The following is a 12,771-nucleotide window of genomic DNA, read 5'->3' on the forward strand; positions in this document are numbered from 1 at the left end:
GTGAGCCACCATGTGGTTGCTGGGATTTGAACTCTTGACCTTCTGAAGAGCAGTCAGTGCTCTTACCCGCTGAGCCATCTCACCAGCCCCTGTCTTGTCTTTTGAAACAGGATCTCAGGTATAGCCCAGGTTGGTGTCAGGCCCATGATCCTCCTGCCTCATGTTTGCGAGATCATATGCCACCAAAAATTTAAGTAGCAAAGAATTTCCAGTCCCTTTTAAAAAAATAATGTGCCTTTTTAGGTTCTATTAAAACTTAGAGCTTGAGCTAGAGAGAGATGAACAGGCAAAGGTGAGGACCACCAAGCTTGATGGCCTGAGCCCCACCCACACAGCAGAAAGAAAGAACTGACTCCCAGAAGTTGTTCTCTGACCTCCATAGCACACATACAAATAACTAAATATAATTTTAAAAATAAATTTTAAAGAAAAACAACTAGAACTTGAATATCATCAAGCATGGGTAACACCAGCATAGTCTGTGCGTCCTCATTTTACATGTGTTGATTTTAACTTGTATTAACTAAAAATTGGTTAATGGAGAAGTTAGTTTAGAAAAAAATTTCATTAAAGCACATTATTTCCCCCTCACACACACTAGATATGCTACATTCTATTGAACTATATGCTATGCAGTACTGATTTATCAGATTTATCAGAATCCTCTTGGGAGTCTAAACCTATCTGATGCATACTCCAGTATCTCGGGAGCTAGCTAAGGGACACTCATCATTCAAAGAAGGCTTACTGAGCAGAATGCACAGGCCACTGTGTGGAATTCACACGTTAGCAAGATGGGCTCTCAGTGAAAAGGCCAGTGTGGGAAAGGAAGGCTGTGAGCAGAGGGCTACCACGTGAGGAAAATGGCTCCTGCTAGAGACAGACAATCTTTCAGGTGACAAGCTCAGAAGTAGTTGCATAGATAAAGTGGCACTTGAGGTGTGTCTGGAAAGATGAAGACACTTCACTGTGTGGACTTGGGAGGAGAAAACAGCAGGCGCCAGCCTGAAATGGTGCCCAGAGTAAGACTGTAGACATCTTTCTGTAGAAAGTTCTAAAAGATACAACTGGAAAGACTGGTTGGCCTTAGGTCATAGAACATCTTAATGAAACCACCAATGGGTTTTGCTTTTCTGTGCACTAAGGAATTCTTGAAAGCCCTCAGAGAGCAGTAATAGAACCAAAGGGGGTGTTTTAGAAAAACAGCTCCAGCCACAAGTGTTAGAATAGATGAAAGAAACACAGCGTGTTTGAGGTTTGTTGCATTTTCGCAGAGTACAGCAAGAATGGCAAGGAGGTAGCCTTTGAGAGCTGAGACGAATTAGATGGAGCACCTACAGCACTAGCCAGTGACAGAGAGGAAACTCCAGCATGTCCTCAAAGGCCTGATGACCTGAGTTCTAGTCCCTAGACCCACATGGTAGAAGGAGAGAACCAACTCCAACAAATTGTCCTCTGACCTCCACACTGGCACTGTGACATGGGACACACACTCACTCATGAAAAAGGATGACTCTAGATACTGTACTGAAATCACTCAAGAAAATTGACCAGGTTAACAAGCTATTCTAGGGGATACACTGGGCTTTCCAGAGCCAGTCAGAGCTCCAGGTGTTGCTGATACGGATGTAGAGCTGTGGTTAACAGATGATCTCTTCCCCAGAGTCAACCCTTGGAGGTGCTGCTGCTTCAAATTATGCAAATTCCACCTGGGGCCCGGGAGCCTCCTCCAACAACGGCACCTCCCCCAACCCAATTCACATCTGGGACAAGGTGATTGTAGACGGGTCTGACATGGAAGAGTGGCCTTGTATTGCCAGCAAAGACACTGAATCTTCTTCCGAAAACACCACCGATAACAACAGTGCCTCGAACCCTGGCTCTGAGAAGAGCAGTCTGCCAGGAAGCACCACTAGTAACAAAGGCAAAGGGAGCCAGTGCCAGTCTGCAGGTTCTGGGAACGAATGTAATCTTGGGGTCTGGAAATCTGAGCCTAAGGCTAAGTGTGTTCAGGCTCCCGGCTCTGCTTCAGATAGCAGCAATGGACTAGGAACCTGGAGGGGTACAAGTGCTCACGATAGAACCGGACCTGGCGCTGGCTTCAGCAACTTTAACCCAAACAGCAACCCATCTGCCTGGCCAGCACTGGTCCAGGAAGGGACTTCTAGGAAAGGGGCATTGGAAACAGAAAGTAGTAGTTCCAGTGCACAAGTTAGCACAGTAGGTCAGCCATCCAGGGAACAGCAGTCAAAGATGGAAAATGCGGGTGTTAATTTTGTTGTCTCTGGCAGAGAACAGGCTCAAATTCATAACACTGATGGACCAAAAAATGGAAACACTAACTCCTTGAACTTAAGTTCACCAAACCCCATGGAAAATAAGGGAATGCCCTTTGGAATGGGCTTGGGGAACACCTCCAGGAGCACTGATGCCCCTTCACAAAGCACTGGAGATCGAAAGACTGGGAGTGTTGGGTCTTGGGGCGCAGCTAGGGGGCCTTCTGGAACTGACACAGTCTCTGGACAAAGCAATTCTGGAAATAATGGGAACAATGGAAAAGACAGAGAGGACTCCTGGAAAGGAGCCTCTGTTCCAAAACCAACTGGGTCAAAAAGTGACTCTTGGGACAACAATAACAGGTCTACGGGTGGGTCCTGGAACTTTGGCCCTCAGGACTCTAATGACAACAAATGGGGTGAAGGGAACAAAATGACATCTGGGGTCTCTCAGGGAGAATGGAAACAGCCGACTGGGTCTGAGGAGTTGAAAATTGGAGAATGGAGTGGTCCAAACCAACCAAATTCTAGCACTGGAGCATGGGACAATCAAAAGGGCCACCCCCTCCCTGAAAACCAAGGCAATGCCCAGGCTCCCTGTTGGGGAAGATCTTCCAGCTCCGCAGGAAGTGAAGTTGGAGGTCAAAGCACTGGAAGCAACCACAAAGCAGGAAGTAGTGACAGTCATAATTCTGGTCGTCGGTCATACAGGCCCACACATCCTGATTGCCAGGCTGTCTTGCAAACTCTTTTGAGCAGGACTGATTTGGACCCTAGGGTGCTCTCAAACACTGGCTGGGGCCAAACTCAAATTAAGCAGGACACAGTGTGGGATATTGAAGAGGTGCCAAGGCCTGAGGGGAAATCTGACAAAGGAACTGAGGGGTGGGAGAGCGCTGCCACACAGACCAAGAACTCAGGGGGCTGGGGAGACGCACCCAGCCAAAGCAATCAAATGAAGTCTGGATGGGGGGAGCTCTCAGCCTCGACAGAGTGGAAAGACCCCAAGAGCGCAGGAGGCTGGAATGACTATAAGAACAACAACTCTTCTAACTGGGGCGGAGGACGAGCGGATGAAAAGACACCTTCCTCTTGGAATGAGAGTTCTTGTAAGGATCAGGGGTGGGGAGGTGGGCGCCAGCCCACCCAAGGATGGACTTCTGGGAAGAATGGTTGGGGCGAGGAGGTTGATCAAGTGAAAAATAACAATTGGGAAAGTTCTGCCAATAAGCCTGTGTCCGGGTGGGGTGAAGGAGGGCAGAGTGAAATTGGAACTTGGGGTAATGGTGGAAATACAAACCTAGCTTCAAAAGGTGGGTGGGAGGATTGCAAAAGATCCCCTGCATGGAATGAGACAGGCAGACAGCCCAATTCCTGGAATAAACAACACCAACAGCAGCAGCAGCCACCGCCAGCACAGCCAGAGGCTTCCGGTTCATGGGGAGGCCCACCCCCGCCAACTCAAGGCAATGTTCGACCTTCTAATTCCAACTGGAGCAGTGGGCCCCAGCCTGCAACCCCTAAGGATGATGAACCCAGTGGTTGGGAGGAGCCATCCCCACAGTCAATTAGTCGAAAAATGGACATCGATGATGGCACTTCAGCTTGGGGAGACCCTAACAGTTATAACTACAAGAATGTGAACCTTTGGGATAAGAATTCTCAAGGGGGCCCAGCACCTCGAGAACCGAACCTGCCTACCCCAATGACCGGAAAATCAGCATCAGGTAGGTACCAACTCTTTTTCTCATAGGTCTTAGTGAAATAAAAGAAATCCTGGTCTAAGCCCTCTCTGTTAAGGTGCACCTGAGGAGCACCTCCAGATCCAGCTTTCTTGCTCCAAGAACCATTCTGTGGTGCACTGGAGATGGCACATGCTCCAAGAACCATTCTGTGGTGCACTGGAGATGGCACATGCTCTCATACATTACAGTGGTTTTTCTTGGTACAAGGAAAGATGACAACACTCTTGGTACCTAGAATTATTTTTCTGCAATCATTTTGGTCAATAACAAACAAAAAATCACCGAATAAGTTTATTTCTTGCAGAAGAAACTACTCTAGATTTTATTTTTAAGATTTATAAATATATAATATATAAATATATATATATATAATATATAAAATAAATATTCATTTATTTATTCATTTTATGTGTATGCATACACTGTAGCAGATGGCCGTGAACTATCATGTGGCTGTTGGGAATTGAACTCAGGACGGCCCCACTCACTCCGGCCCTTGTAATACACTGTAGTTGTCTTCAGACACACCAGAAGAGGGCGTCAGATCTCATCATGGATGGTTGTGAGCCACAGTGTGGTTGCTGGGATCCAAACACAGGACCTCCGGAAGAGCAGTCAGTATTCTTACCCGCTGATCCATTTCGCCAGCCCATACTCTCTCTGGATTTAAAAATAAAGAACTAAGGTAGAAAAACACTGGCTTTGTTTCCTTCCTGGCTCTGCCTATGAACCCTGCTTCTGTGCTTCTTCCTCTGCAAAGGCGAGCACTCCGGTGCTCTTCCCCAGATTGTCGGAATGCTCTGTGTCAGCTGGTATCTAGACAGTTGGGGTCGCCAAACTCATTTTTATAGTGTTAGGGCTGAAACCCAGATTTGAGCATGCTAAGCAAGTGCTCTACCTCAAGCTACATTCCCACCTCCTCCCAAGTGACTTAATTGTTGACTGTAGCAGGCAGTATGCTTACAGAGAGATCTCAGGACAGTCAGACACCCAGAAGTCAACTGTTGCAACAGCGCTTAATTCTATTCTCAGTTTGGCATGAATGTCCCTGTAAAAGACTCACCAGTTAAGAAAATGCACCTTTCAGGATTGTTAGGTTGTTTTTGGTTTTATTTAAAATTAATTGTAATGTTAGCTTTTCCAGCATTCAAGTAAGCTTAATTTTTAAGTAAATATAATTTGGAATACTAATTAACATTCAAAGTGATTGTTTTTAACTAAGCTCCTAAAATTTTAAAAAAAAAAAAAATGAAGACAGAAATAGAGGCTACTCTTTAACTGCTTATCCAGAATCACACTTGCTAATGCTTTAAGATCCTGTGTTCACAGAAGACTTTCCAAATTGTAAGGCAAGCCAAGGACAGTAGATGAGACTCTAGCCTCTGGGACTTCTTGCCATAATCCATTAAAGTTTGTTTCCTTCCTAAGTCTTGCTCTTATGTATTACAGATATATCTAAGCTTTAATTCTTTTTAACAGGGAAGGGATTATACTTCTGCAGTGTTCATCTTATCTTTTTTCCCTCAACATTTTAGTGGGAAAGAGGCAGGGATCTTGAAAGTGGATCCCAGGTCCTTTCCCTGGTAGGCAGGCAATAGTCCTGTCGCACATACAGTTTTTTTGCTTAATTGTTTCATATGTAGTTCATTTTATAAACTCAGTTTTGTCTAACCTGTCTCCTCTGGTAAATATTTAAGTTATACTTTATCCACACTTGGTATAACCTACTTCCTTCTGATACTGAAATTGGTTCCATTTTTTTTTCTAGAGTTAATACAGTGAACAGTGTTGTACATATAATTTCATCACTTTAGTACATTTTTTTAGGGTAAACTTTCCTGGCAGTGAGCTTACTGGGTCAGAAGTCATGGACATTGGACCTTTGGAAAGTGACTTTACCAAATGCCCTCTGTGAAGGTTGAATTTGTTTCTGCCAAGAAAGTATAACTGTGCCTGCCTCCTTCACTCCACTGGATCTTATGTATTCAATGGATCCTTAAAGACACACATTTCTTTTTTGCAGTCTGGAGCAAAAGCACACCACCTGCTCCAGATAATGGGACTTCAGCCTGGGGTGAGCCAAATGAAAGCAGTCCTGGGTGGGGTGAGATGGATGATGCAGGAGCATCAACCACAGGCTGGGGAAACACACCTGCCAGCGCTCCCAATGCCATGAAACCCAGTAAGTAGACTTGGTTTGCAAGTGGCAGCTTGTCTCATAGGCCTGATCTTGGTCCCAAGGATAGCAGCAGTCAGTGGAAGTAGTACAGAAAAGAGCCACTCCCCAGCTCCCGACTCTATATGAAGGCAAAGCCAGTTCCATACAGTATTTTTGGAGGGAAATAAATGTTTTCTTGCAAGCTTCAGGGTAAAAATATTTGTTAAAAGGGTGTGGTGGTAGAACCGACTGGAGACTTGGTGTCCAGCACCTTCCTCTCTAGTTGTCCTGTCTTTCTTTACTTCTCCCATCTGCCCTCTGCATTTTTCCTCCTTTCTTATCAAAGCCACATCTAGGATCCTCCTCAGTACCTAATGCATTTCAAATACATTTGTGAACCTAATAAGCTTCAAGTTTCCATGGCCTTGTGGGTTTTTTGTTGTTGGTTGGTTGGTTTTTCAAGGCAGGGTCTTTCTGTGTAGCCTTGGCTGTCCTAAAACCAAGCTGGCCTCAAACTCAGAGATCCAACTACCTCTGCCTCCTAAGTGCAGGGATTGAAAGGCATGTACCACCACCACCACTCAGCGGCTCTTTGTGGTTTTTATTCCATTTTTATTTCTGCTTCATCCCAAACAAGGTAGACCATTGTCTTTCAGTCATACCTACTTGAAATGCCTGCGTTTTGAAGTTTAAAGAAAGACTTGACGCTCAGCTGCTATCAATGAAATGCAACATTCATATTCACTCATTCACACAGACACACACAATTTTTGTTGATTTGTTTGTGATAGTGCCTGAAATAGTTGATAACTGGCTTCAGATTCATGGTAATCTTCCTGCCTTAGTTTCCCAAGTGCTGGGATTACAGGTATGTACCACCACCCAGTTCTGAAATTTCTTAGAATAGGGATGAGATTTTTCATTGGTTCTGGGAAGAACCAAAGAAGCAGTCCGAACATCTTGATTGTAAGGTTGTCTGTTGTCTGCTCTCTTAAGTATGAGTAATGTGTTTGCCTTCTTGTAGATGTAGCAGACAAAACTGCAAAGATAATAAAATGCTACATTTGCAAGAAATCTCTCGTTTGTTACATGTATTTACCACAAAGAATTGATTCGCTCTTTCCTTAAAGATTCCAAATCTATGCAAGACGGCTGGGGGGAGAGTGATGGACCAGTCACAGGAGCTCGCCATCCTAGCTGGGAGGAGGAGGACGATGGAGGAGTCTGGAACACCGCCGGCTCTCAGGGAAGCACTTCCTCCCACAGCTCAGCCAGCTGGGGACAAGGAGGGAAGAAGCAGATGAAGGTAGTGCTCTAGAAAGCCTGGCTTGCTTGTCCTAGGCTTTGTTCATGGGGGAAATGAGGCGGGGGAGGGGGTGGCTGAGTATTTCCTTATAAACTAATAACTACTTCTCTTGTGTCCCCTAACCTTCCTATACCATGACCTTGAAATCTTGAACTATTAGAAGTAGCACTATGAGTAAATTGAAGTTGGTAGGTAGAGTTAATTAAGTTTAGGTTTCCATGTTATAATTTATTTTAAGTGGTTCCTGAGGCTGGCTTTTAAAATGCCTTATGCTTTTGATTCAAAGACAAAAAAGTCCTATGGGCAAATCTCCATGAAAATGTAAAAAAGACACCAAATAGTACTGGCTTTCCCAGTGGTCGCCACTGGGTCTTGATTTTACCTGACTTATCCCAATGCCCAGAGCCCTTCTCCTAGTAAAGTGAAAGCCCTGTTTTTAGCACTACTATAACTAGATTCTTTCCTTACATCCTGGACCAGGCTGTGCCTTCCAGACAACTCACTTTCCTTATAACAAGTTTCCTCTTAGAATGTTGTAGTTTATTACTTATTTTACAGTCTTGGGGATGGAGCCCAGAGCCCTGAGAATGCTAGACAAGCACTCTGCTGCTGCTTTTACATAGGACACTAGTATTTCATTTGTAGCCGTGATTTTGAACCTGAACCACTGTCTTAACAGCTGCTGCTGCTTCCTCTTCCTCCTCCTCCTCTTCCTCTTCCTCCTCCCTCCCCTCCCTCTCTCTCTCGCCTCCTCTCTCTCTCTCTCTCTCTCTCTCCCTTCTTCCTTCCCCCCTCTCCCCTGTCTCCTCCTCTTCCTCCTCCTCCTTTCTCTCTCTCTCTCTCTCTCTCTCTCTCTCTTTCTTTCTCTCTCTCTCTCTCTCTCTCTCACACACACACACACACACACCAACCACAGACACAAAGCAGAAAAAAAGAAAAATATACCTGTATGCTTAATTTCATCCTGAAAACCCTGCCTTCCTCCAGGGTTCAGTTCCCTGATACTATCTCACAAGACCATCACCTGACCATCACCCCGTCCTGAAGCTGTGTGTTTCAATAGCCTGATTTCTTCTGTAGGATAGAGCAGTTGTTTTCTGTTAGAGACATTGGTTGAAGGAGTTCTTCCTGGGTTTCCCTTCCCCTAAGAACTTGCCTTTCCCTACTCTAGTCACTAAAGAAGTCTCACTACACTGCTCAGCGTCCTGGCAGCATCATGTTGTCTGGCGTGCTTTAGCAATCTTTTGGTCAATTACAGATTAGCAGTGTATCGAAATTAATTGAGTAAAAGATCCTAATTGAATCCTCCCAACTCAGATGGCAGCCGAGATTTACTTAATTGAGAGTTGAATATTATATCCCAACGAATATGCCAGTTGTTCTGACCTTCAGTACTAAGGACTTCATTTTTTTCATGTGATAAAATATACATAATGTAAAAATTGTCATCCTAACCATTTTTAAATATGTAGGTCAAGGCTTTTGAGTATATTCACACACAGTTTGTTTTCTGCTGAAGCTGAGAGCTCTGCACTAATGAACTCACTATCTCTCATGCTTCCCTGGAGGACTCTCAATCTTAACTAAGTATAGGTATTCTGTCACCTTAGTATATATGATTAACCATTAACTTATATATTATATAATTAAAATATTATTTATAATTATATATAACATAATATGGTATAACATAATATAATGTACAATGTTATATAGATGTATTTGTATATAAGTATATAATATTATATACATTTATTTATGGAGAGAGAGAGTGCACAAGCAAGCCGGTTGTGGTGGCTCATATCTGTAATCACAACCCTTGAAGACAGAGGCAGAAGGATCAAGAGTTCAAGGTATTCTAGGCTTTAGTGAGTGAGGACATCCCGTCTCAACTAACACCAACAGTAATAACGAGTGTGATATATCACAGCACTTGGAATTTTTACCTGTAGAATGCACAGGTCCACAAAGCTCATCCTTCATCCCATTGATCCCTGCCTTCCACTATCCCAAAGCTCAAGGATAGTGTCTTCCTCTAGGCCTCTTTCCCACTGAGAACTGATGACCTCCATTGCCCCCACACAGAGAGTGATGTCCTGTTGAAATAGGCTCCTTTCCAGACAACATGCCCCAGTAGAAATTCTTTCCCTGTTACAAGCCTGCTGGGGTTACAGGAGAGCATCCTACTGGAGATGGCAGTGGTGGCATATAGACATCGTACACAATCTGATACCACTTCTTTCCACATAAAAAGTAAACTTTGTCTTTCCAGTTCACTGTGATAAGTAGGAGTAAAAGCATGACTGGACCTAGGGCTCACTAGTCATTTAAAGCTACCAGGCTCAGAAAGGTGAACTCTCAGCTTTGCATTTTCAGTGTAGTTTTTAGTTTGGGAGGTTGTGATGAGCTCTGTGACTGAGGTCATGTATTTCATTTCTGTAGTGCTCGCTAAAAGGAGGTAACAATGATTCGTGGATGAATCCTCTTGCCAAACAGTTTTCAAATATGGGATTGCTGGTAAGTTTCATTTTTCTTCATGTATAAACATAATCTCAAGTTTCAAGCATAGTACAAATTTAAGGACCACTGCATGTACAGTATAAAATTACTGATTTAAATATGGGTTAAACAATGTCTTGGCCCTCAGAGCTAAACAGTATTTCTATTTTATTAAGTGATATATACCAACATTAAAAGTGAATTGTTTTAGCATCCTTTCTCTTGGAAAGGTGAATTTAAAAAAGACACTTAAATGGACACTTGTTACTAGGGTTTACATCATCATTTTTAAAAAGAAAAATAATCAGAATCACTATGCTGGGATTCATTATGTAGAGGACAGTGTATGCTGGGTCTTTAATTTCCTTATCTCTTGGGAAGACTGTGAGGACATCTGGTCATGGTTGCCAAAAGATAAATGATTTGGCTACACAGTTCAAGATTTGCTCACTGACAAATCAGCTACGCTTGTGGAGTTTGACCATGCACACTTAAGAATGAATTTATTTCTCCAGGCAGCTATTAAGCTAGTCCTCTGTCCATAGCTATACTGATGTTGCGTACATATGGAATTGAATGTTAGACATTTAAGCATGGATGACCATCAAATTGTGATTGCAAAAATGTTGCAGCCTTCACTCCGGTTTCAAGTTCACTGCAGAGGGTCTTGTAGAATGACTGTGGTCAAATGTGGCTCTCACATGAACAAGCACCTCTTCTCTGATTGAAAAAATGTGTGTCCTTCCTTAATCCTTACTCACTTGTATTTGCTTTGTTTTGTTCAGAGTCAAACTGAGGATAACCCAAGCAGCAAAATGGATTTGTCTGTAGGTATGTATCTCCACAAATAGGAATGGGATGTATTCATGGCTATGACAGGTCCTTGGGTTCTCCTGCCCTGCATGAGTTGAGGTGATCAGATTGGTAGACATCTACTAAATGCTTTATTTTATATAAGATTTCATGCACTACACAGTATTGGGGTTGAAAATTCAAATGACTGAAGAACCAGGAGAATGTAAAGGAATGTTAAATGCTAGGTTAACTGTTTAACTCTGAAGAGGGTGTGTCCACCGCAGGAGTCACTCTTACTCTTTCTACCTAAACTGGTTACTGCATGAAAAGTGCAAACTTCACTGGACCATCCATTATTAGCGTCTAGATTTTTTTTTTTTCAAAAAGAAAAAAAATACTGGGAGCTAGATTCAGATTATTTTAATATGTGTGTGATACTGGTAAACTAGGGCATCAAATTGACTCTCTGTACCCCAAGGTTTTCACTATTGACATACTTTTCCATTGTGAGCAGAGCAAATGCAGGATCATCCCTTTGTCTATGAGATTTTTCTCAGGAATGCTTTTGTTCACCCAGAGGAACATAAAAAGAATCGAGCTAAGAGTAAGAGGAAATAATCCTGGGCAGCAGTGGTAGTGTGTAGTTTGAGCTGCAACTCAGTCATGTCATCTCACAGATTTATAGGGCTAAGAAAGGGAGGAGGAAAGAGTCATCGTGCATGCAGAGAGAAGAGAATAGCATCATGCATTCAGATTAAGCTGAGCAGGTACTGTAGACATGCTCAACTGTGTTAAATTCTTAAGCTTTAAATTTTGGGGCAATGGGGCTGGTGAGATGGCTCAGCGGGTAAGAGTACTGATTGCTCTTCCGAAGGTTATGGGTTCAAACCCCAGCAACCACATGGTGACTCACAACCACCCGCAATGAGATCTGATGCCCTCTTCTGGTGCATCTGAAGACAGCTACAGTGTACTTATAATAAATAAATAATAAATTAATCTTTAAAAAAAATATTGGGGGACAACAGGAGTGCCTCTGATCTTTCTGTTCCCCCAAATTGCTCTAAAACTCCAACAATGTATCTAACAGGTGCTAACATAGCAAAACAGACGGGTCTCTCACTGAGAACATTTAACTTCATGAACGAGATGTATTCTCACCTAGCATATCAATTTTAATCTAAATATTTGCTTAATCGTAGTCTTGCCTCAAGTCTTTCAAGTGTTCTATGGTAGACAAGCTGCAGCAGATATGTATTTAATTTTTGAAAACTGGTCCTGTATGTGTTCCAGGAATAGAACAAGTGCCTGAACCAGTGAGAATTCTTTGTAGTCTCATTCCAAAGAGTGGAGAGGGTTTGTCCCCAGGACCCCACAAAACAGATGGTTCCATGTGGCTCTTGAGGGAGGCATGGATTCCTGACATTTTTATTTTTTTATTTCTGTCCTTTCAGATAAGAAATTTGATGTGGACAAGAGAACAATGAACCTCGGGGATTTTAATGATATCATGAGGAAGGATCGACCTGGGTTCCGTCCACCTAACTCCAAAGACTTGGGAACCGCAGACAGTGGGCCTTATTTTGAGAAGGTGAGTTGAATGCTTTGTTTAAAATAAACATTTATGAGAATCACTGTGTTCTTATCTGTCTTCGGGTAGCTAATTCTAGAGAAAGCATAAACTTACAAACTCGAAGTAAAGCATGAATATTCCCTATATTAATGTGGTGACATGAAAATAGCTGGTGGCAACAGGTGATTGAGCAGGAAGGAGAGCCATCTATCCTTAATGTTTTTTGTGATGGAGCTCTGAGTTTTGAGGGGAGATCGTGAGCACTTAGAACATAGAGAAGAAACTTTAGAGATAAGTTTACAAGATAAGTCATCTTGTTCCCACTGCTGTGCCAGCTACAGACAAAATCTGGACATTGTGCAAACATTTGTATCTTCTACGAGCTTGGTGCTGGGTCTAGAAAGGCTCTCTCTATCCTT

General features: G+C 43.0%; 1 protein-coding gene across 5 annotated transcripts in view; it reads left to right on the forward strand.

Annotated features, from left to right (window-relative positions):
* The window catches only part of Tnrc6b (trinucleotide repeat containing adaptor 6B), a 68,959-nt gene that overhangs the window by 16,351 nt on the left and 39,837 nt on the right, over positions 1–12,771 (forward strand). For 3 of the 5 annotated variants that reach the window (XM_031349881.1, XM_031349898.1, XM_031349887.1), the window contains 6 exons: positions 1,664–4,003; positions 6,045–6,203; positions 7,310–7,485; positions 9,928–10,002; positions 10,770–10,815; positions 12,234–12,370. In XM_031349881.1, coding sequence (XP_031205741.1) covers positions 1,664–4,003; positions 6,045–6,203; positions 7,310–7,485; positions 9,928–10,002; positions 10,770–10,815; positions 12,234–12,370 — 2,933 coding nt within the window. The remainder of the gene's footprint in view (positions 1–1,663; positions 4,004–6,044; positions 6,204–7,309; positions 7,486–9,927; positions 10,003–10,769; positions 10,816–12,233; positions 12,371–12,771) is intronic. The other 2 variants (XM_031349892.1, XM_031349904.1) reach the window with 1 other exon arrangement.

Source organism: Mastomys coucha, unplaced genomic scaffold (assembly GCF_008632895.1).
Source record: "Mastomys coucha isolate ucsf_1 unplaced genomic scaffold, UCSF_Mcou_1 pScaffold11, whole genome shotgun sequence".
Lineage (NCBI taxonomy): Eukaryota > Metazoa > Chordata > Mammalia > Rodentia > Muridae > Mastomys > Mastomys coucha.